This window comes from Somniosus microcephalus, chromosome 3 (genome assembly GCF_052327205.1).
Source record: "Somniosus microcephalus isolate GS21.2 chromosome 3, FLI_Smic_1.0, whole genome shotgun sequence".
NCBI classification, from domain to species: Eukaryota; Metazoa; Chordata; class Chondrichthyes; order Squaliformes; family Somniosidae; genus Somniosus; species Somniosus microcephalus.
Window position 1 is genome coordinate 180,833,471 of NC_140989.1, and position 23,244 is coordinate 180,856,714.

Consider the following 23,244-nt stretch of genomic DNA (forward strand, 5'->3'; position numbering starts at 1 on the left):
ATAACCAGGGGGCATAGTTTCAAGGTAAGAGGCAGGAGGTTTAGATGGGATTTGAGGATAAACTTTTTCACCCAGAGGGTGGTTGGAATCTGGAACTCACTGCCTGAAAGGATGGAAGAGGCAGGAACCCTCACAACATTCAAGAAACATTTAGATGAGCAGTTGAAACGCCATAGCATACAAGGCTACGGACCAAGTGCTGGAAAATGGGATTAAAATAGACAGGGCTTGATGGCCGGCACGGACACGATGGGCCGAAGGGCCTCTTTCTGTGCTGTGTAACTCTGTGGGCTGGATTTTCATTCAGAAGTCGGGAAGGAGGCGGGACACAACTTTCGGGTTGTAGTCCCACCTCCATCGAGATGCGGCCAATCCACGCGATTTTCACTTGATTGACCTTGTTGAGCCTGCCCAGCGGGCTCAGCAGGCCAATTAAGGGCCACCCGGCAACAGGTGACGTCAGACTGAAATTTCATCTGTCAAGACGTGTTGACAGATGAAATATCAGTGTTTCACAGCTGCTTGAAGCTGTCAAACACTGACAGTCTTACTTCTGACCTGAGTCCTTCTACGCAGACTCAGTTAGAAATCTCGCCGGCACTGAAAGCTGCAGGCTGTCACTTTTGACAGCTCGCGGCCATTCTGCTTTCTGTGCCGGCTGAATGATGGACTCCCGAAGCCTAGAGGAAGGAAGGCTGTAAAGGTAAGTACAGGTCATTTAAACTTCTTTACACGCTTTAGACACACCAAACACACTTACCTTTGCACTCATGCACCCATCACTCACCTGAACACCGACATCTCGACCCCTCCAAGTCCTTCAACCCGATGGCCCGACTCCTCTAACCTGGCATGGTTTGGAGCCGTCGGGAATCCCACACGACAGCCTTTCTAAATAGGGATTAGGCTAAAAACTGCCTGTTAACTACTTGTTAACAGGCAGTTCATTGGCACTAATCCCTTCCCGCCTCGGGTCGGCAGGTCCCAGTGTGGGGCGGGTACCCGCCTCCTTTGAAACTTACATGGAGGTGGATTTTGGGCGGGATGGTATCGGGACCCCCGAATTCGGGATTTTAGCCCCCCACATGCCTAAAAGCCCGCCTCACGACACACTGAAAATCAACCCCTGTGAGTATGAGATTCTACAGTTGCATAATAAATGCACTTGTGCATGTGTCAGCTGTGGTCAGTAGATAGCACTCTCTAGGTGGGAGGGGCTAGGAGTGAACCAGGTGTTACTGGTTGCCTGATTGCAGCAGGGAGTTGGAGTGAGTTTGCAAAAAGTTGGTGGTGGGTTTTGGTGTTTTTGTTTTCAGGTTTTAGGGCCTTTTTGATCCACAAAAACAGCCAGATGGCTGCTGAGGGGCCCAGCACTCCGGGCCCCTCAGAGGACAGTGTTCCCAAGAGGAATTTAATTTGGGAAGAAATGGTGGTTGGAAGGGAAAGAAAAAGGCCCAAAGATTTGGGCCGGGACCCCAGGAGGTTTGGAAAAGAAAACACGGTGGTGGTTCAGTGCGAGGATAAGGAGATACGAGCTTGGGATATTACCCAAGCAGTACATGAGGACTGTGGCGAGGGAAGCTGCTTTGCCTGCTGACCAAAGCCGAATGTTGGGTTTGAGGTGACGGTCAGTGGCCGAGAGGAGGTGGAAAGACTTTTACTCAATCTGAAAGTTGGCGATAAGTTCTTGGAGGTATCTCTGCTATATTCGGAAGAGATGGTGGTCTCATTCTTAAACTTGCCAGTTTATATTGAGGACGAAGTGCTAATCAAAAAGTTGGCGTCGTGGGACGTTAAAATTTGCTCAGCAATAAAGAGGAGATACTATCCAGGAACACGGGTAGCAGATGGAACCCGTTACGTAAAGGTGCGGTTCCCAGAGGGGATGAGGTCATTACCGTACAGCATGAAATTCGAGACACTGGAAGGAGTGCAGTACTTTTGAGTGCTGCATGATAACAAAGTGAAGGTTTGCTATTATTGTCTTGGACACAACCATCTTGTAAGAAACTGTCCAGACTTGTACTGTTATAATTGCGGCGAGTCTGGACACATCGCTCGGAGCTGCAAGGCGGCGAGCTGTGGGGTGTGTCACAAAGGCCTCACCCGCTGTGAGTGTGAGGCAGAAGGAAGCTCTGTGAGTGATGAGGAGATGGGAGAAGGAGCAGGAGATGTGAGTGGAACGGCCGGAGGAGCGGAGCAGTCGGAGGACACAGCTGGTAAATTGAAGGAGAAAAGAGCACAGGAAGAGGCAGAAAATTGCGGAGCAGAGAACAGGTTGGAGATGGTGGAAAACACACCAAGTACAGGGGAAAAGAACAAAGACAGCAGCAGGCAGGAAGGGTCGAGTGCAGACTCGAGTCTTAATATGGTTCAGCTCGCCCTGAAGAATCTGGTGTCCGTGGGGGGAGAGGAGGCGGGAGTGGGGTGCGTGATAAATGTAAGTACTCCAAAGAAAGATGGGGAGTCGGACATCTCAGGGAGCAGGAGGGGGCAAGACAAGGAGAGGGTGCAAGAGGCAGGAGCCTTAAAGGGGCAGCAGGACGAGAGCGGCGAGACAAAGACGCCAGAAGGGAACAATATAGGTGCGCCATTGTTGTTGTGTATGTACCTTTAAGGGAATAACTGGTCTCAGACTGCAGTACCGGCAGTGACCACCCCTGTATAAAAGGCCCTAGCAGGCTTCTGTAGTTTCAGTTTCCAGGTTGTCTCCATTCAATAAAGACTTGTTATAATCAACTCCTGCAGTCCGTGTCTCAATTGTACACGGACATAATACTGGCGACGAGTAAGAAACGAACTTACCTGCAACTCGGCAGCACCTCAGACGACGTTATTGAAGGTCGGAGCCAGAAGAAAGAAAAAAAAAAAATAATCCAAAGAAACTCGAGAAACGGGCGTCGACCGTGGGCAGCCGCCCTCCAAATCATCGAATTGAAAAATTGCAGGAGAGACTGTCGAGAGCCAGGCTTGGTTCTCCAGTCTGTGGTTTCCCAGTTAATCGGGCTGGTGGCAGGTAGTGCACTGATCCTTCCTGGGCTGCGGCGGGCTAGAGCTCGATCGGGTGGCTCTGCAACGGGGCTGGGCAGCGAGTCGGGAAACAAAGAGAGAGAGAGAGGGTGGAGCACACAGGGCGCGGCCGGTGCTTCGAAGCCGGGCAGCGTTCGGACCTAAGAAGAGGGAGGGAAGTGTCCCAGAGGGTCCGCTCCACGACGGGAACGGTTCTTCAATTAACGGAGCAAATATTGAAGCACGATAGAAAAATAAAAATACCGCGGAGAGCGGCGTTGGCAGCAGCGATCGGGGAGGCGCGAAGACCATAGGGCGTCACCATTACAGGATAGTAAAATAAATATAATCGCCAGCAACAGCGTTGGCAGCAGCGGCAGTGGCGGGAAAGCGCGGGAGGCACCATCTTAACTCGACGGGGAAGAAGGAAAAGCACGGGAGGCGCCATCTTAGATTTTCAAGATGCCAAAGACTGGCGATATCACTGCCTTCGATAATGCAATAGAAGACTGGACCACGTATGTGGAAAGAGTCGAGGTATATTGCGAGGCAAACGAAATAGCCGATGAGAAAAACGCATCGGTATTGCTAAATTTAATGGGCGCAAGAACATATGGCCTATTGCGGGACCTGATTACTCCAGCCAAACCGAAGGCGAAGAGTTTTAACGAAATTGCTGCTATCCTACAGGAACACCTAAATCCTACACCACTGCTGATAGCAGAAAGATTTAAATTCCACAGGAGAAATCAGCATAAAAATGAGAGCAATGCTGATTACCTCACGGAACTACGCATGCTATCAAAGCACTGCCAGTTCAGAGCAGGACTGGCAGATACCTTACGGGACAAATTTGTCTGTGGACTGCTGAGTGAAGGAAACCAGAAGAGGTTACTCTCAGAGAAAGAGCTGACGCTAAATAAGGCTTTCAGCGTGGCAGTATCGTACGAAGCAGCAGCAAGGGGAGCTGCGGAAATACAACAAAAGCCACAGGAATACGGCACCCACGAAATGACATGGGGATTTGCAAAATGTTATCGCTGCGGCAGAACAAACCATGACCAGAAGGACTGCTGGTCCAAGGACAAAATATGCAGGCAATGCGGAAAGATGGGACACATTGCACGAGTTTGCAGGTCTGGGAAGAAGACCAACGACAACAAAAAGGCTACTAAGGAACCGTACAGGAAAGTACAAAAGATGACGGACAGTAGTTCCGAGGACCAGATGAGCGATAGTGAATCCGGGAACAAGAGACTAAGCTGTCTCAAACTTCACAACATAATCGCAAAAGAGGATCACCGAACCATTTGGGTCACCCTCACGATAGCAGGGTCCCAAGTCAAAATGGAATTGGATACAGGATCAGCTCTAACTATCATGAATCGACGAGACTACGAGCGGCTATTCTCACACATACCCTTGAGAGAGACATCCATTGTCTTGAGGACGTATATGGGGCAAAAAGTATACCCCAGAGGAAAAATAAGGGTGCCTGTCGAATACAACGGCAAGAAAATACGGAAATTGTATCTCTACATTCTGCAAGATGGTGGACCACCGTTATTGGGACGTGAATGGATCAGAAAGATAAGTTTAGACTGGCACTCCATTCAGGCACTGACGGTGGCTGGTAAAAAGGATGACGACGTCACTCCTGGACGATTGTCAACAATCTTAGCTGATGCCAAAGAGGTATTTCAACAAGAACTGGGCACTCTTAAAGGCGTAACCGCCTTGATAAAAATAGAGGAGAATGCAATTCCCAAGTTTTTCAAAGCAAGACCGGTACCATATGCAATTCGCCCAGCCGTCGAGGCAGAGCTGGAGAATCTGGAGAATGCAGGCGTGTTATCTAAGGTAGACTGGAGCGAGTGGGCGACACCCATTGTTCCTGTCATGAAGAAAACGTTAAACAATAAGTCTGAGGAGCCAAGGAAGGTTCGCATCTGTGGGGACTTCAAGGTGATGGTGAACCCAGTCCTTCACACAGTACAATATCCTCTTCCAAGGATAGAAGATATCTTTGCCTCACTATCTGGAGGGAAGCGTTTTACAAAAATTGACCTAGCACAAGCATATTTCCAGATGGAGGTTGAAGAATCCTCCAGGAAGTATCTCACGATAAACACTCACAAAGGTCTTTACCAGTATAATCGACTGGTATTCGGAGTAGCATCAGCTCCGGCGATATGGCAAAGAGCGATGGAACAAGTCCTGCAAGGGATTCCGGGGACTCAGTGTTACTTGGACGACATCCTAGTGACAGGTGAAGATGACAGTGAACACCTTGCCAACCTAGAGCAGGTGCTCACTCGACTACGTGAACATGGGCTACGAGCCAATCGCCCCAAGTGCGAGTTTTTTAAGAAACAGATATCGTATTGTGGCCACGTGATTGATGAAGAGGGGTTGCATAAGTCCCCTGACAAAATTGAAGCGGTAGTTAAGGCTCCAGCGCCTGAAAATGTGTCGCAACTGAGGTCATTCCTCGGATTGGTGAATTACTACCATAAGTTTTTGCCGAATTTGTCCACAATTCTGCATCCACTGAACGCCCTACTACGAACGGGAGTAGCATGGAAATGGAGCGATGAATGCGAGCGGGCCTTTCAGAAGAGTAAGGACCTAATCACTTCAAGAGAAGTATTGGCTCACTACAACCCATCACTACCGATAAGACTGGCGTGTGATGCGTCTCCCTACGGCATTGGGGCGGTACTGTCACATAAATTCCTTGATGGTTCAGAGAGGCCGATAGCTTTTGTGTCACGCTCGTTAACTTCAGCCGAGCGTAACTACGCCCAGATTGACAGAGAGGCCCTCAGCCTGGTGTGGGGGGTGAAGAAGTTCAATCACTACCTGCACGGTCAGAAATTTACTGTACTAACTGATCATCAACCTCGCGTCTCCATTTTCAACCCTCAGATGGTCTCAGACTGCAGTACCGGCAGTGACCACCCCTTTATAAAAGGCCCTAGCAGGCTTCTGTAGTTTCAGTTTCCAGGTTGTCTCCATTCAGTAAAGACTTGTTATAATCAACTCCTGCAGTCCGTGTCTCAATTATACACGGACATAATAATTGTCCCATAAAGAGAAGGATCAGGGAGCAAAGGTCAGAGGTGGAGATGAGGTCGAAGGGAGTGGCACTGTTGGAGAAATCGCAATAGCAGGAAGACTCTCTATGGGAGATGATGTATCTGACGGGGAGCAGGCACAGGGGGTTGCAGAAGAGCTTGAGAGTGAGGAATTAGAGGGGGACAGAGACATGGAAGTCGGGGGTGGGGTGGCATCATGTGGAAAGGGAAAGATTAGTGAGGGGCAGAAGGAGGGAGAAAGGGCAGCTCCTGGGCCCAAACTTAATGCAAGGAAGAGGCTGAAACAGCAGGGAGGGTTCAAACAGGAGGTGAAAAAGAGCTGGAGGCTGCAGGAAAAAGCAACAGCTGCCTGAAAAGTTGAGAAGGAGCATGAGAGGAGGGAAGAGCCAGAGATTAAATGAAGGGGAGATTATCAGGCATACTTCCCTTCTTTGGAGCCATGATTACATTGGTCTCGATTAATGTGAACGGACTGAGGGGTGAGAAGAAATTGCAGCAGTTGTTGCAGGGTTTTAAAGGTTCGGACTTGTGTCTGCAAGAAACCTTTTGGGATGAGGATAGCCTAGAAAGAGTTCAGAAGGTTTGGAAGGGAGAGGTGTTTGCAAGTTGTGCAAACAATAACCGTAGAGGGGTGGCTGTTTTGGCGAGTCCGTCCATAAAAGAGAACGTTGCCTTGGTGGACAAGGACACTGAGGGGAGATTTTTACAGCTAAGGGTAAAAATGGAGGAATTTAATTGCGATCTCTTTAATATCGATGTACCGAACAACCATTGCAAGCGTCGCGAGTTTTTTCGGGGGTTATTCACTGAAGCGGCAGAGGTAGAAAATCCTTGTATAGTGGGGGATTTTAATGTATTTTTATCTCGGATGGACATTTCAGCCCAGATGACCTTTAAGGATAACTCCAGAGGGATGATTGTAAAAATGATGGCAAATTTAAATTTGAGAGACTTATGGAGGGACTGGAACCCCATAAAAAGGGAGTTCTCCAGAGCAGGTTGGGTGGGTGATGTTTTAAAGCAGAGCCGAATAGATTTTGTGTTAATGCGGGAAGGGTTAAGTTCTGAGGTGATGGAGATTTATTATAAAAAAGTATTTTTTAGTGATCTCGGCTTTGGTTCTTAGAATTAGGAACAGCAGAGTTAAGATCGGTTCAAGGGTGTGGATTTTAAACAATCAATACCTGAAAGAAATTGCTTATAAAGAAGGGATTATAAATATAATAAAGAATGCTCAGAAGGAACCTTTGTTCTTGAAAGAAAGAAGAGTTTGGTGGGACAATTTCAAATATGAGGTAAAAGTTTTTTCGGTACGTTATGGGAAAAAGAGGGCGGCAGCTAACCGGCGTCGAGAAGAGAATATAAACAAAAGGTTTCCGGATGTCTGAAAAGCAGTTGACGGAGGGGATAAGGGAGCTGAGACTAAGTTCCGGGTGCTAAAAGAAGAGTGGGAATTATTGCAAGCTGAAAAATGCAAGGGGGCCATTCTCCATGCAAAGGCTAGAGATGCATTGGAGGGTGAAAGATGCACTAGATATTTTCTAGAGCAAGAGAAGCTGTGACAGAGATTATCGTTAATTGAAGAGTTGAAGGTTGGGGAGAAGATCATTCATGAAAGTGGGGAGATTTTAGAGGCGGCTAGCAGCTTTTATCAAGAGTTATATACAAAAGAAGACATTTCCAATTTGGCGATGGAGAAGGTTACTGCTTTTATTGAAGAGGATTTAAAGGAGGATGAGAGAAGCATGTGTGACAAAGAAGTAGGATTAGCGGAAATAAAAGTAGCAACAAGTGGAATGAAGCGGGGTAAAAACCCAGGATCCGATGGACTAAGTGCAGAATTTTATAAAGAATTTTTCGAGATTTTAAGTCCATTGCTCTTAGAAGTTTTTAAGGAAATTAAAATTGAGGGAAGCCTGGCCCCATCTATGAGGAGAGGTATCATAAGCTTAGCTTATAAAAATAAAGGGGATAGACGGGATCTGAAGAATTGGAGGCCCATCACATTATTAAATGTGGATTATAAGATCTTGGCGAGGGTTATGGCAAATCGTTTGAAGGAGGTGTTACTGGAGATAGTTTGGCCCTCTCAGTCCTATGGAGTCATAGGCCGGGACATCGCAGACTCTGGTCTCAATCCGAGATGCAATAGAGCTCATGGAAGCGAGTGGGAGGGAGGCTTATGTAATAAAGATAGATCAAGAGAAAGCCTTTGATAGGGTCTCTCATGAGTTTTTATTGAAGGTTCTGGAAGCATTTGGTTTCAAGGAAAATTTCATTCAGTGGATAAGGATTTTTTATTCAAACATATTTAGCTGTGTTAAATGTAATGGTTTTTTATCCAAGTATTTTCCGATACAGAGGTCAGGGTTGTCCCCTGTCCCCATTGTTGTACACATTGGTAGCAGAACCATTAGGTTACATGATGTGAAAGAAACAAGGTGTAGTGGGGATTGTGGTCCCCAGTTCTGGGCTGGTGTCGGTGATACACCAATATGCAGATGACACAACCTTAACATTGAGAAATAGGGAGTCAGTGAGGAAAGCTATGGATGTAGTGGAGGAATATTGTAGAGCTTCAGGAGCCAGAGTGAATTATAGTAAGTCCCAATGCCTGGTTGCAGGGGGGAGTAGGGGGGAATGGTTGGGGGAATGTCCCTTTAAGGTGGTGGAGGTTTTGGAAGTTCTGGGGGTGCATATGGGGTGCAAGAAAGACAGGGATGAAGTGGATCGATTAAATTGGGAACCGAAGGTTATGAAAATTAAAAAGATTTTGGGAAGATGGGAAAGAAGGTAGTTGAAAGTGCAAGGAAGAGCGACAGTGGTGTCTGCTCTCCTGCTATCTAAGCTATGGTACTTATTGATGGTGGAGGATATTCCTGAGTGGGTGGAAAAGTCCATCCGAGAGGCTTGTGTGAGGTTTTTATGGGAAGGGAAACCAGCCTTGGTGGCTTACAATACCATCATTGGATGGAGAAATCAGGGAGGACTCAATTTCCCAGATATTGATTTGAAGAAGAAATCCTTTAGAATCAAATGGGTGAAGAGATTTCTTCAGAAGTCAAATACAAGTTTTTGGAAGAGTTGTTTTGAGCATTTTTTTTAATGAAGTGGGATAGGAGGGCAGGGGATATTGTATATGGAATACAACAATATGTTTTTGAAATCGATTAAACTTCTCCCTAGGTTTTATAAGGGGGTTGTAGAGACTTGGGCCCAATTTTTAAAGAGTGTGCAGTTTATGCCCAAGGGGGCTGAGGAATTTTTAGAACAGCCCTTATTTTTGAACAGGTGGGTCAACATCGAAGGAGAGGTTTTATTTAATCAAGCTTTTATAAAAGCTGGGATTATATCTGTGAGAGATGTATTATACGAGGTAATTCTAGGTTGGTTGCCGGAAGGGATAGTGAGGGATATGGTGTGGGAGGAGGATCAGGAAGTAGAGGGAAAAGCAATAGCAATCATGTATGAGAAGATTGTGAGGGCAATGCCACAGGATTGGATGGAAGAAATAAATGCGGAAATTGTTATGTATTGTGTGTTCTATTGTGTGTTCTCCTCCCACCTGTGGTGGCGCTGTCACAGGAGATAAATGGTTGGGTGTTCTCTGTTAAGTTTTAGCTCTCTTTGTTCGGAACTTTCCAGAACTTCCTTTCCTTCCAATAAAGCACTTCATGTTTGAATCTCTGAGTTCTGAGTTCTAAATTGTGTCTAGGTAGAAAGGTACCGACACAACAAGTGGCGACGAGGGTGGAATGAATCTGCGTACGTTACGGGTGCAGTGAGTAAACAGAAAATTTAATTTGAAACGTGAGATGGCTACTATATTAGGAAACATCGGTGATTTTGATGAAAATGTGGAGCAATGGAGCACATATACGGAACGTTTTGACTATTTTGTATTGGCGAATGCGGTGGCAAATGAAAAGGTCGTGCCTACCTTTTTGAGTGTAATCGGGCCAAAGACTTTCAATTTACTTCGCAGCCTCGTGCAGCCAGATAAGCCAGGAACTAAAACATATAAGCAACTAGTGGAAATTCTTGGAGCACATTTTTCACCAAAACCTCTGGTTATTGCTGAGAGATTTAGATTTCACAAACGGAATCAAGAGGAGGGGGAATCAGTGACAATGTTTATTGCTGCTTTAAAAAGGTTGTCGGAACACTGCCAGTTCAAGGAGGTGCTGAATGACACCATTAGAGACAGACTTGTGTGTGGTCTGCAAAATGCAGCCACACTGAAGCGCCTTCTTACTGAGGACAACCTTACTCTTGAAAAGGCCATTGAAGTTAGTGTCTCCATGGAGATGGCGGAAAAGGAGGCTCACCAGTTGAGTTCAACAGGGAGAGTTCACAAGGTGTCGTCTGAGCCTAAAGGTGCGCGGAACGGCACATGTTACCGTTGTGGGAAAACGGGCCATCATGCTAATGACTGCTGGTGTACGGAGCTGGAATGCCGAAATTGTGGCAAAAAGGGTCACATTGAACGCGCCTGTAGAGGTAAAAAAAGAACAGACAGAGCTGGGAAGCATGGAAGCAAAATGTCTGTATTTGGACAAGAGAGGAAAAAGAGTGTTCATTCAGTGCAGTATGATGGAACAAGCAAAACAGAGGGGAGCGACACCTCTGAGGAGGAAGAGGTGCACATACTGATGGTTGCAGGTGGTTCAAATGGCTACTGGGTGTCACCACTGGTGGAGGGACAATCAGTGCGGATGGAGGTGGACACAGGCGCGGCTGTGTCCCTTGTTTCAGACACTGTCTACAACAAAATGCTAAAGCATCTTACCCTTCAGCCAACAAACATTGTGCTAAAGACGTATACCGGCGAACCTGTGGCCATGAGAGGCGTCATTGAGGTGACAGTTAAATTGAACGGACAGACTGCAAAACTGCCACTATATGTGGTAAAGGGAAATTACCCATCGCTACTGGGACGTGCGTGGCTAGAGAAAATCACGCTGGACTGGCCTGCAGTCCGCATGATGTCAAAACGGGAGTCAGGTCTGACTGCAGTGTTAAACAAACATGCAGAACTCTTCAATGGGGAACTTGGGAGCATGAAAAAGATCAGCGTGAGACTGGACATTAAACCTGACAGCAAGCCGAAGTTTCACAAAGCCCGACCTGTACCCTATGCAATTAGGCCAAAAGTTGAGGCTAACTTGGAGGCCTTAGTCGAGAATGGAGTCCTGGAGCCAGTGAGCATGAGCAAATGGGCCACACCCATTGTTCCTGTCCTGAAAAAGGATGGATCTGTTCGAATCTGCGGGGATTTTAAAGTGACTATTAACCCGGTGCTGTCTGCGGAACAGTACCCTCTTCCCCTCATTGATGATCTTTTTACGGGCCTGGCCGGAGGGCAAAAGTTCAGCAAAATAGACTTATGCCAGGCTTATCTACAAATGCATGTCGATGACAAATCAAAGGAGCTGCTGACAATTGTGACACACAAGGGGCTATACAGGTACTGCCGCCTTCCGTTTGGAATTACGTCGGCCCCTGCTCTATTCCAAAGGGCAATGGATCAGATTTTGAGTGGACTGCCAGGAGTCCAGTGCTACCTGGACGACATCCTTGTCACTGGGACAAATGAGGAGGATCATCTTCTGAACTTGGATGCGACACTACAACAACTGAAAGAGTACGGACTCAGAGTTCGTAAAGACAAATGTGAATTCTTTCAGTCTTCAGTTGAGTACCTGGGGCATGTGATTGACGCTACTGGCCTGCATAAGGCACCGTCAAAGGTCAAGGCGATCGTGGAGGCCCCAGCACCCCAGAATGTGAGCCAGTTACGTTCATTTCTGGGGCTACTTAACTACTATGGGAAGTTTATTCCAGACTTAGCAACATTGCTGAAGCCGTTACATCAGTTGCTATGTCAAGGCAAAACATGGAAATGGACTGAACTGTGCAACGAAGCTTTCGCCCAAGCAAAGAAAGCATTGCTGAATTTGGAGGTCCTGACACACTTCGACCCAAAGCTACCCGTGCAGCTAGCATGTGATGCATCACCATATGGTGTGGGAGCAGTCATATCCCACATCATGCCTTCGGGCGAAGAGAAACCTATCGCCTTCGCATCATGCACCTTGAACAAGGCTGAGAGTAACTATGCGCAGATCGAGCGCGAGGCCTTGGGAATCGTTTTTGGAATTCGAAAATTTCATCAGTACCTGTTTGGGAGAAGGTTCACACTCCTGACGGACCACCGTCCATTGACTTCAATCTTCGGGCCCCACACCGGAATTCCATCTCTCGCTGCAAGCAGGATGCAAAAGTGGGCTTTACTGTTGTCAGGACACACATACGACATCAAATATCGCAAATCAGACTTGCACGGCAACGCAGACGGTCTCTCGAGGCTACCCTTGCCTGTTACTCCCCCAGAGCCTCGTCAGATAGACATCTTCTACTTTAGACAAGTGGAGGGAGCACCTGTCACTGCAGTTCAGGTGCGAAGGTACACCCGCAACGATCCAGTCCTGTCTGAGGTAATGGACGATGTCATTCGAGGGAGAGCGATAGGAGATTCTCCTAGTTTGAAACCTTACGTTTCAAAAAGAAATGAGCTCTCCGTCCAGGCAGGTTGTCTTCTTTGGGGACGCCGTGTCATCATTCCGCCACCTCTGAGGGAACCTATACTGCAATAACCTCATACAGGCCACAGTGGGATGGTTCGGATGAAGGAAATGGTAAGAAGCTACTTCTGGTGGCCAGGTCTCGATGGGAATATTGAGGAGAAAGCCAAAACATGTTCCCATGTCAAAGGGTCCGGAATGTTCCACAGCTGGCAACCCTACACCCCTGGGATTGGCCTACAGAAGTGTGGCAGCGAGTACATGTGGACTTCGCCGGTCCTTTCGAAGGGAAGATGTTTATGGTGGTTGTGGACGCTCGTAGCAAGTGGCCGGAGGTCGCTGTGATGAGGTCTACCATGGCAGAGAAAACAGTTGAGAAACTTGGTGAGATGTTCAGCCGTTATGGCTCACCAGAACAACTCGTAAGTGACAACGGTCCACAATTTGTATCACAGGAGTTTGCAACCTTCCTGCATGTGAATGGTGTCCAACACATCAGGTCTGCGTCCTATCATCCCTCTACTAACGGCCAGGCAGAAAGGTTTGTGCAAACTTTGAAGCACACCTTGAAGGCATCGCAAGGTCAGGGCTCAATCCACCAACGTCTGAACAGCTTCCTGTTGTCCTACAGGAACGAGCCGCATGCCACAACCAAAACTTCCCCTGCTTCGCTCATGATGAAGAGGCAGTTGTGGACAAGTTTTGACTTACTCAAACCTTCAAGGGCAGAACAGGTTGTCCATTGTCAACAACAAGCTCAAGTTGAAAAGAGAGAGAACAGAGCCAAGGAGAGACGGTTTCATCCGGGAGAGCACGTCCTAGCTCGAAACTACAACACTGGACCGAAATGGGTTCCTGCTACGGTGATCGCGCAGACGGGCCCTGTGTCTTACACGGTTGAGACTGCTGAGGACATCGTCTGGAGAAGACACACAGATCAACTGTTGCTAGGAGCAGAGACAGCCACAGAGGCTCCAACAGCTGGTTGGCCTGAACTGTTTCCGGATGATACCGCAAACCAGCATCCTTTGCCACAGTGCTCTTCTCCAACACAGGAAGTCAAAGAGACTGTTCCACCTGTGCAAACTCCTGACTTTCAACTGACACAGGCACCTTCTCCATCCAAGCCTGTGTCAATGCCTACTGCTGTGGAAGCCAGCAATGACCGCCGGTATCCTGTCAGAGAGCGGCGGCCTCCAAGACGCTTGGATCTGTAGGCTTAGTGACTTACCCACAAGACTGGGGCAGAATAAACCCCAGGGTAAAGTCAGGGTTTGAGGCAGTCTACCTCTACCCTAGGTTCGTTGAGTGCATTGAAAGTAACTTACCTGTTGAGGAATAATGTGGACCTTCCATTTAAGAGGGGAGGAAATGTTATGTATTGTGTGTTCTATTGTGTGTTCTCCTCCCACCTGTAGTGGCGCTGTCACAGGAGATAAATGGTTGGGTGTTCTCTGTTAAGTTTTAGCTCTCTTTGTTCGGAACTTTCCAGAACTTCCTTTCCTTCCAATAAAGCACTTCATGTTTGAATCTCTGAGTTCTGAGTCCTAAATTGTGTCTAGGTAGAAAGGTACTGACACAACAGAAATCTCCAAAGGAAGTAAAATGCGTCCTGCTTTTCCAAGCTTTGTGCTGGAGAAAGGGGCAGAGTTGATCCAATTTGACAACTGTAATACTCGAGATTTCTATGAGGTATTTAGAGAATGGAGATTCAAGACACCTGCTGGTCAGGAGTTTTGGCAGAGTATATACCCACAGCTGGACTTCAACAGGATTTGGAAGGGAGTGTGGGCGAAATTTAAATGCCCAGAATGGATTGAACTGGATTTCAAATTGGCTCATAACCGGATTTTTACCATGACGGTCTTGTGCAAGATTGGACGAGTGGAGGCGGCAACTTGCCCAATGTGTGGGACACGGGATGAGACTCTGTCCCATTTACTGGTGTTATGTCCGCAGTTAAGTGACTTTAAGTACTATGTTCGACAGTTGTGTGAAGCTTTTTTGCTGGGTGGGGACCGAAGAGTGAGAATGGGAATCCCGTGGGACTCAATTTTGAGATGGGGATTGCAGGAGAGCCTGCCCGAGTCTAGCGGAGCGGCAATTAATTTAATGTTCAGTTTGGCTAGATTCGTGATTGTGCAAAGAAGGAATGCTCTGATTTTTAAGGGGAGGAGAATCAATCTAAAAGAGTATTTTAAATATAAGCTAAAAGATCATTATAAGGCTCTGTGGTTTTTTTATTCAGAAAGGAATTTAAAGACAGTATTTTACAACCAATTTTTAAAGTACAATCGATTAATATATGTTACAGGAGACAAATCAAACTTCAGGTTTTGATGTTAAAATGTGGTGTCGGAATGGCTGTGCAGAGCAGCGGAATTGATTTGTATCATACAATGAAATGATCACGATGTTGTAAATGTTCTTAATGTTCAATAAAGTATATTAATAATTTTTTTTAAATGGGTGGCGCACTCACCTCTGAGTCAGAAGGTTGTGGGTTCAAGTCCCTGGAGTGGGACTTGAACCCACAACCTGGAGTGTCAGCCTAGATTTATGCGCTCAAGTTCCTGGAGTGGGACTTGAGCGCATAAATCTAGGCTGACACTCCAGTGCAGTGCTGAGGGAGTGCTGCACTGTTTGAGGTGCCGTCTTTCGGATGAGACATTAAACCGAGGCCTTGTCTGCTCTCTCAGATGGATGTAAAAAAATCCCATGACACTATTTTGAAGAAGAGCTGGGGAATTATCCCCGGTATCTTGGCCAATATTTATCCCTCAACCAACATAACAAAACAAAAACAGATTATCTGGTCATTGTCACATTGCTGTATGTGGGAGCTTGCTGTGCGCAAATTGGCTGCTGCGTTTCCTACATTACAACATTGACTCCACTGCAAAAGTACTTCATTGGCTGTAAAGTGCTTTGAGACATCCAGTGGTCGTGCAAGGTGCTATATAAATGCAAGTCTCTCTTTTTTTTCTTTATGGCTTACAGAGAGCAAGCAGCTCTTTACCTGAATATCAGATAGTACTCTGTCCCAGCTGTACAGGTTTCTATATCGTGAATGCCAAGGAATGTAAAACTTATAAAAGATTAAACTAACTTGCAGCTTTCCTTCTTAACCAAATATAGCTGCAATAGGACTTAGTGCTATGAAAAGATTCTGTTTAAATAAACATGTATTAAATTTAGGACTTTTATTCAGAACTTCCCTGCAAGCTACTTTCAGAATTCGTCGCTGACATATATTTTTTTCTGATAGTCTTGGTCCTCTTCCAACCACTTACAAATACCAGTCATGGCCCCCATCTATACTGCTGTCAGAAACCTATCATCATGAGCTGTAATGAAATTGGTTTTCACCCCCTTCAGATGCTATGTAATAATGAAAAGTAAAAGTATTATTTTTATTTTTTGTAACAATAGCCTGATTCAATGTACGGGAGATTTGAAGGGAGTGTTGTGGTTATCCACCATAGTGGTGATTGGTGTTTGATGCATGGAGTTGAACATGGGGCTTTAGACAGCTGATTCCCGTGGAAGCAGGGATGCTCCAGTAAGTTTTACCTGTTCACACTTAACTAATGAGAAATAAAACTGAAACAATCAAGTGATTCATCCACAGGCAACAGGATATTAATAATGATGATGGTTCTGTTTTTGAATACTCATAACAACTAACGAGCTATCCCTCAAAATCATTCCTAATTTTAAAAGCATTTTCTGTTACCGTATTCCCATCTGTCCTGCTTTAAAACATGACTGAAACCATTTATTTAATCCACTCTGCTGAGTGAAAACCTATCAAACAACTAATTATAAGTAAGTAGGAGGAAACACATGAACAAGTCGCATAACAACATCTGAATATAACTAGGATACGATGTGCTAGGTGAAATTAAGAATGTACCCATCGGGCCTAATTCAGGGAAATATGGCCCAGTCAAGCAATGCAGTTAAAGAAATGATACCTAATAATGTGCTGACATCTTATATATGTGGCTGACTTCACTTGATAGATTGACAGTAATATGTAGCCTGACGTTGGTAGTACAAATCACACCCTTTAGATCGATATGTGTATGCTATAGAAATTAGATTGGGAGGCTGCTGGTCTGAGTGATGTTGACCTAAGAGGTGTGATTAGATACTCAAGCTCAAGACCAACAATGAAGCTGTAGTGGCACCAAGAAATGGGTGGAAGGAGTGCATGACATGATTAGTGGCTTAACAAATAGGCTAACCAGCTTGGCAAAATGCGAATTTAAAGAGTATCTTTGTGACATCATCGGGTACGGTAACATAGTGGTTATGTTACTGGACTAGTAAGCCAGAGACCTGGACTAGTAAGTCAGTAGGCCTGGGGAACATGAGTTCAAATCCCACCACGGCAGCTGGGGAATTTAAATTCAGTTACAGTAATTAAATAATACATTTTAAAAATGTGGAATAGAAAGCTAGTATCAGTAATGGTGACCATGAAACTACCAGATTGTTGTAAAAACCTATCTGGTTCACTGATGTCCCTTTAGAGAAGGAAATCTGCCATCCTTACCTGGTCTGGCCTGTATGTGACTCTAGACCCACAACAATGTGGTTGACTCTTAACTGCCCTCTGAAATGGCCTAGCAAGCCACTCAGTTGCATACCTTCTCAAGGACAATTAGGGATGGGCAATAAATGCTGGTCCTTCCATGTTTTCTTGTGAGTTTGACATTGTGCAACAGTTTAATTCAGTAATTTAACGGTTCTTTTGCATCAGGAGTGTTGTGGTAATTAAAAAGTCATTACATTTATTCTTTAAAAATATCAAAGTGCTGCACTTGGCTTACATGTACTGGCAGTCTACCTGGCCCTCCAGGATCTATGGCGGAGGGAGCGGAGGCAGCAGGAAAGACTGGAACATGTGGCCAGAGGGAGGAGGAAGGCCATCAGGGCTCTCACCAGGAGGCCTCACCCTCCGAGGGTATTCCGACAGCACTTCTCTTACCTTCATTTTAAGCGAGGAGCAGTGTATTAAACGGCTCCGCATCACCAAGGTGGTGGTCACAGAACTCTGCTGCCTCCTCCAAACAAACCTCCAGCCTCACATCAGGATGACTTAAACCCCAGATCCCTTTTGCTCACCACATGCCCATCATACCATCCCTGGGTCATGCCATATCACAGCGTCCTCCTGGGTGCAAAGCTGAAATGAGAGCGATCAGAAAATATTGCAAACTCCATGAATAAATTTATGCATAAACATATCACACATAGCACATTCATTCTAATAACTAATGACCCTTGTGCCTGCTGTAGTTGAATAGCTGCCATTGTGTGCAAGGTGTGAGATGTGGGTGTGAGTGTTGGTAGGTAGAGATTGTTGGTGTGTGAGTGTTGGGGGTGTGGTGCTTTGGGCAGTGTGTGAAGCTTGTGGTACAGATGATGGTATGTGTTGTATCCGTGTGCTAATGGAGACACGAAAGGCAGGAGTTGGTTTCACAGGTGTTTACTGAACAAAGTCTGGAGGTGAACTAACAGATACAAGACACTATACAGGCTTAAATAACAACAGAAAATGCTGGAAAAACTCAGCAGGTCAGGCAACATCCGTGGAGAGAAATTTGAGTTGACGTTTCGGGTTGGACCCTTCTTCAAAACTTCCAGGAGAACACACGATCAGAGTAGATAAAAGTATGCCAACGGTCATACATCCATGCAGAAAAGTTCCGTTTGCTCTTCAAAAGCAACTGAAGGCAGAGTTGGACAGGATGGAAAGCCTGAACGTGATTCAGAAGATAGATGAGCCAACTGAGTGGGTGAGTTCCCTCGTCGTTGTGGACAAAAAGAATGGAAAGCTCAGAATTTGCCTGGATCCAAGAGATCTAAACAGAGCAATAAAGAGAGAGCACTTCAAGCTTCCTACACATGAGGAAATCACGTCACAGTTTTACAATGCAAATTTCCGACACTTTGCCAAAGAGTGGGACTTTGTCCACACAATGTCAAGTCCTCACTTTCCACAGTCCAATGGACTAGTGGAAAAATTGGTCCAGTGAAAAGACTGATGTACAAGGCAAAAGACAGTGGAACTGACTTCTACCAAAGCATGCTTGTATACCGCACAACGCCGCTCGAGTGTGGTATATCACCAGCCCAACTCCTTATGGGACGTCGGCTAAGGTCAAACCTACCCATCCCGGAGAACCTCCTGAAAACAAAAGAGGGGGAGAAAGTGAGGAAGTTCAAAGAACAACAGAAAGAAAAGCAAAAGTACTACTATGACAGAGGAACACAAAACCTACCTGAACTCCATACTGGTGACCAAGTAAGGTTCAAAGACAAAACAAACATATGGACTCAGAAGGGAACTGTCCTGAGTGAAGTTCAACCAAGATCATACACCATTCAGACAGATGAGGGTGCTGTTCTGCGAAGAAATCGTTGAGATCTCAGGGGACCAGCCACAGCAGGTCAAAAGACTGATACTGTTGAACAACCTGATCACACAGCAGGTCAAAAGACTGATACTGTTGAACAACCTAATCACACAGCTGAGAAATCATCGTCGGAGGCAACAACTCAGATTCAAGGACAATCAATCAGAAAATCCTCAAGACACGTGAAGCCTCCTGAGAGACTCATTGAGCAAATTTAAGGACTATTGTTATAGAAGGAAGTAATGTTATCTTATTCTTTCTTCAAGTTTTAGTGTATTTACATATTTCATGTGAACACACAAAGCAAGGTTAAAAAACCTTGATCATGATAATGATAATGTAAGTTCATTAAGTGTTACAGTTAAAATGCAGATTAATACAAAGAAAACATGTTGTTAGTTAAAAGTAAAATACTTCTGTTGTAAGAAAGGGAGATGTAATGATATCAGCAAATAGTGATGGTATTTGCCTGTTTGATTATGATGCCTTACCAGCATAGTTGCCTGATTGATTACTTATGCCTGACCAGCAGAGGGCATGTGACAGAGACAAGCAGTTTAGTGTTGGTTTTGTTTTAGATGGATTTCTAGCATGGTGTCTCCTGTAAGGCTGTTAACCAGAGTTGAACAAGCTTTAGATTCTCTTTCATAAATGTCTCGTCATTGAACCCACAAAGAAATCAATACAACTCTCACCTCACCTCTGGAATTCAGCTCCTTTGTCTATGTTTGGATGTTCAACCGAGGTCCCTTCTGCTCTCTCAGGTGGATGCAAAAGATCCCATGGCACTATTTTGAAGAAGAGCAGGACGCTCTCCTGGTGTTCTGACTAACATTTATCCCTAAACCAACATCACTAAAACAGATAAATTGGTCACTTATCTCATTGCTCCATTGTGGGACCCTACTGTAAGCAAATTAGCTGCCTCATTTCCTACATTACAACAGTAGAACAGTTCTGTCGAAAGGTTATCGACCTGAAACGTTAACTCTGTTTCTTTCTCCACAGATGCTGCCTGACCTGCTGAGTAACTCCAGCATTTTCTGTTATTATTTTTTTATGCTATAAGCTGCTCTGTACTGGTTAAGTCCAATTACAAAGTGCCCAGTGGTTTAATTGCTGAATATCTCCCATTTGCAGTATGATCGCTATCAGCACTATGGAGCGGAGGAATACGTGCTACAGATGGGTGGGGTGCTGTGTCCAAGACCAGGCTGTGGAGCTGGTTTCCTTCCAGATGCAGGTCTACGCAGGATAGAGTGTCTGCCTCAAGATGGAATAGGCTGCGGGGTAAGATCCAACACAAAACATTTGCCTGTTCTGGTGTAATGCTGATCTTTCTAATTAAAATTTTAATTGATTTCAATGGCAATAAAAATCGGGAAAGAGGTAAAATGGGCTGTCGATTTGTTATCACCCGTTGTACATTATTGCACAAAGGCAAAACCTGCCCGTTGACTATTAATACGCCAACATTGTAAATTGCACTGTTCTAAAAAGAACACACAGATTCACCAGACATTCCTGGGAAGATCTTGGAGGGTGGATCTAGGACGAGCATCCAATCCCGCCCCCCGCCCCTCCAGCAAAATCCCAGGCTAATTTACTTTCCCTGAGTGCTCAGGGGGTTAGAGCTCACGGGGTTGGGGGTAATAGCATGGATAGAGGATTGGCTAACTAACAGAAAGCAAAGAGTCGGGATAAATGGGACATTTTCCAGTTGGCAAACTGTAACTAGTGGGGTGCCACAGGGATCAGTGCTGGGGCCTCAACTATTTAAAATCTATATTACTGACTTGGATGAAGGGACCGTGTGTACTGTAGCCAAATTTGTTGATGATACAAAGATAGGTGGGTTAGCAAGTTGTGAGGAGGACACAAACAGTCTGCAAAGGGATATAGGTAGGTTAAGTGAGTGGGCAAAAATTTGGCAGATGGAGTATAATGTGGAAACATGTGAGGTTATCCACTTTGGTAGGAAAAATAAAAAAGCAAATTATTATTTAAATGGAGAGAGACTACATAATGCTGCAGTACAAAGGGACCTGGTCGTACATGAAACACAAAAAGTTAGTATGCAGGTACAGCAAAAATTAGGAAGGCAAATGGAATGTTGGCCTTTATTGCAAGGGGGATGGAATATAAAAGTAGAGAAGTCTTGCTACAACTGTACAGGGCGCTGCTGAGACCACACCTGGAGTACTGCATACAGTTTTGGTCTCCTTATTTAAGGTGGGATATACTTGCATTGGAGGCAGTTCAGAGAAGGTTCACTAGGGTAATTCCTGAGATGAAGGGGTTGTCTTATGAAGAAAGGTTGAGCAGGTTGGGCCTATACTCACTGGAGTTTAGAAGAATGAGTGGTGATCTTATTGAAACATATAAGATTCTGAGGGGGCTCGACAGGGTAGATGCAGGGACGATGTTTCCCCTCGTGGGGGTATCTAGAACTAGGGGGCACAGTTTCAGAATAAGGGGTCGCCCATTTATAACGGAGATGAGGAGGAATTTCTTCTCTCAGAGGGTCGTGAATCTTTGGAATTCTCTACCCCAGAGAACTGTGGAGGCGGAGTCACTGAATATATTCAAGGCGGAGATAGACAGATACTTGAGCTACAGGGGAGTCAAGGGTTATGGGGTACGGGCAGGAAAGTGGTGTTGAGGCCAAGATCAGATCAGCCATAATTTATTGAATGGCGGGGCAGGCTCGAGGGGCCAGATGGCCTACTCCTGCTCCTATTTCTTATGTTCTTATGAGTGGCCGCATGTGCCATTTCTGGTGAATTTTGGTGCCACAGTATTTATTGTTCCAATGTTTGGCTCAATTTTGGAGTTTAGGTCTCAACTATGTAACAGTGAAAGAATGCAGGACAGGTCGTGTCAGTGTGCAGATCACTAATTTGTGCATTAAAGGGCTGGTGTATAGTATACATAGAGTAGGGTACCGTGATATGATGAATGAAATGATTGTTGCTAATCACACCTGGTGCTACAAGATTATCTTTATTTTTAACAGCTAAGATAAACATGCACTAGAAAAGGCTCAGGCTGCAAAACAGACCAATCACACCATCCATTGTGCCAGATTTGCACCAAGCATAGTGTTTCCAAGAGTTGGGTCTGACCAATAAATGCTCATTGATCCAGCAATGCCAGTGCTCTAAAGCGTATCTAGCTACGGCTCTTTCCAGTTTTTACGCTGGTTATTCTCACCAATCACTGCTGTAAGCGGACTTCACATCCCTATGATACAGAAGGCATAATTTTCTGTCAACTGTCCTGTTAATCATTAGCATGGCCCAGTGATCGCAATAGATGCTCGCTCCAAGTGCCAGCTAATGAGATATGACACGTGCCACCATGTGAATTCCTCCCTTTACAGAAGGTGGACTGAAATAACACTTCACCAAGCTGAGGCAGAGCTTCCCACCATGAGCTGGATTATTTTGCATGCTTGAAAGGTATACAGTTATCACAGTGAGAACAATCTCTTTCTACGCTTCTCAAAAATGATAAATAATAAAGCTGCACCTCACTGGGTCTCCAATCGTGGGTTCACCTTTTAAAAGGCAGCTTAATGTTACTACTGTGAAAATACAAATTACTCTGTGCTGAGACGAAGAGGGAGTGAGAGACAGAGAGAGAGACAGTCCTCCCTATGAATTGATCCTTAAGTCTCTGTGTAGACAATATCCCTTTCATGATGTAATGAATCCACAATTGCTACATTCCTAATGCTGCATAAAGACAAAAGGAGACAATCTTTATTGATGGCTTCAAATATTTATCAGTGATATGACCGTTTCAGCTAATCGACCCCTGGGGTCTTCGCATTGTTCACAGCTGCAGTACCTTTTGTAAGTTCTCCTTTGAGCAGAGAAGGATAAGGGGAGATTTAATAGAGATGTTCAAAATTATGAAGGCTTTTGATAGAGCAGATAAGGAGAAACTGTTTCCACTGGCAGGAGGGTCGGTAACCAGAGGACACAGATTTAAAATAATTGGCAAAAGAACCAGAAGGGAGATGAAGAGAATTTTTTTTTATGCAGCAAATTATGATGATCTGCAATGCACTGCCTGAATGGACGGTGGAAGCAGATTCAATTGTAACTTTCAAAAGGGAAT

The 23,244-nt window shown here is 45.4% G+C and overlaps 1 protein-coding gene across 2 annotated transcripts in view; it reads left to right on the forward strand.

Annotated features, from left to right (window-relative positions):
* The window catches only part of prkn (parkin RBR E3 ubiquitin protein ligase), a 2,088,612-nt gene that overhangs the window by 1,871,858 nt on the left and 193,510 nt on the right, over positions 1-23,244 (forward strand). For both annotated transcript variants that reach the window (XM_085981987.1, XM_085981988.1), the window contains one exon: positions 20,260-20,409. In XM_085981987.1, the coding sequence (XP_085838113.1) occupies positions 20,260-20,409 (150 nt within the window). The remainder of the gene's footprint in view (positions 1-20,259; positions 20,410-23,244) is intronic.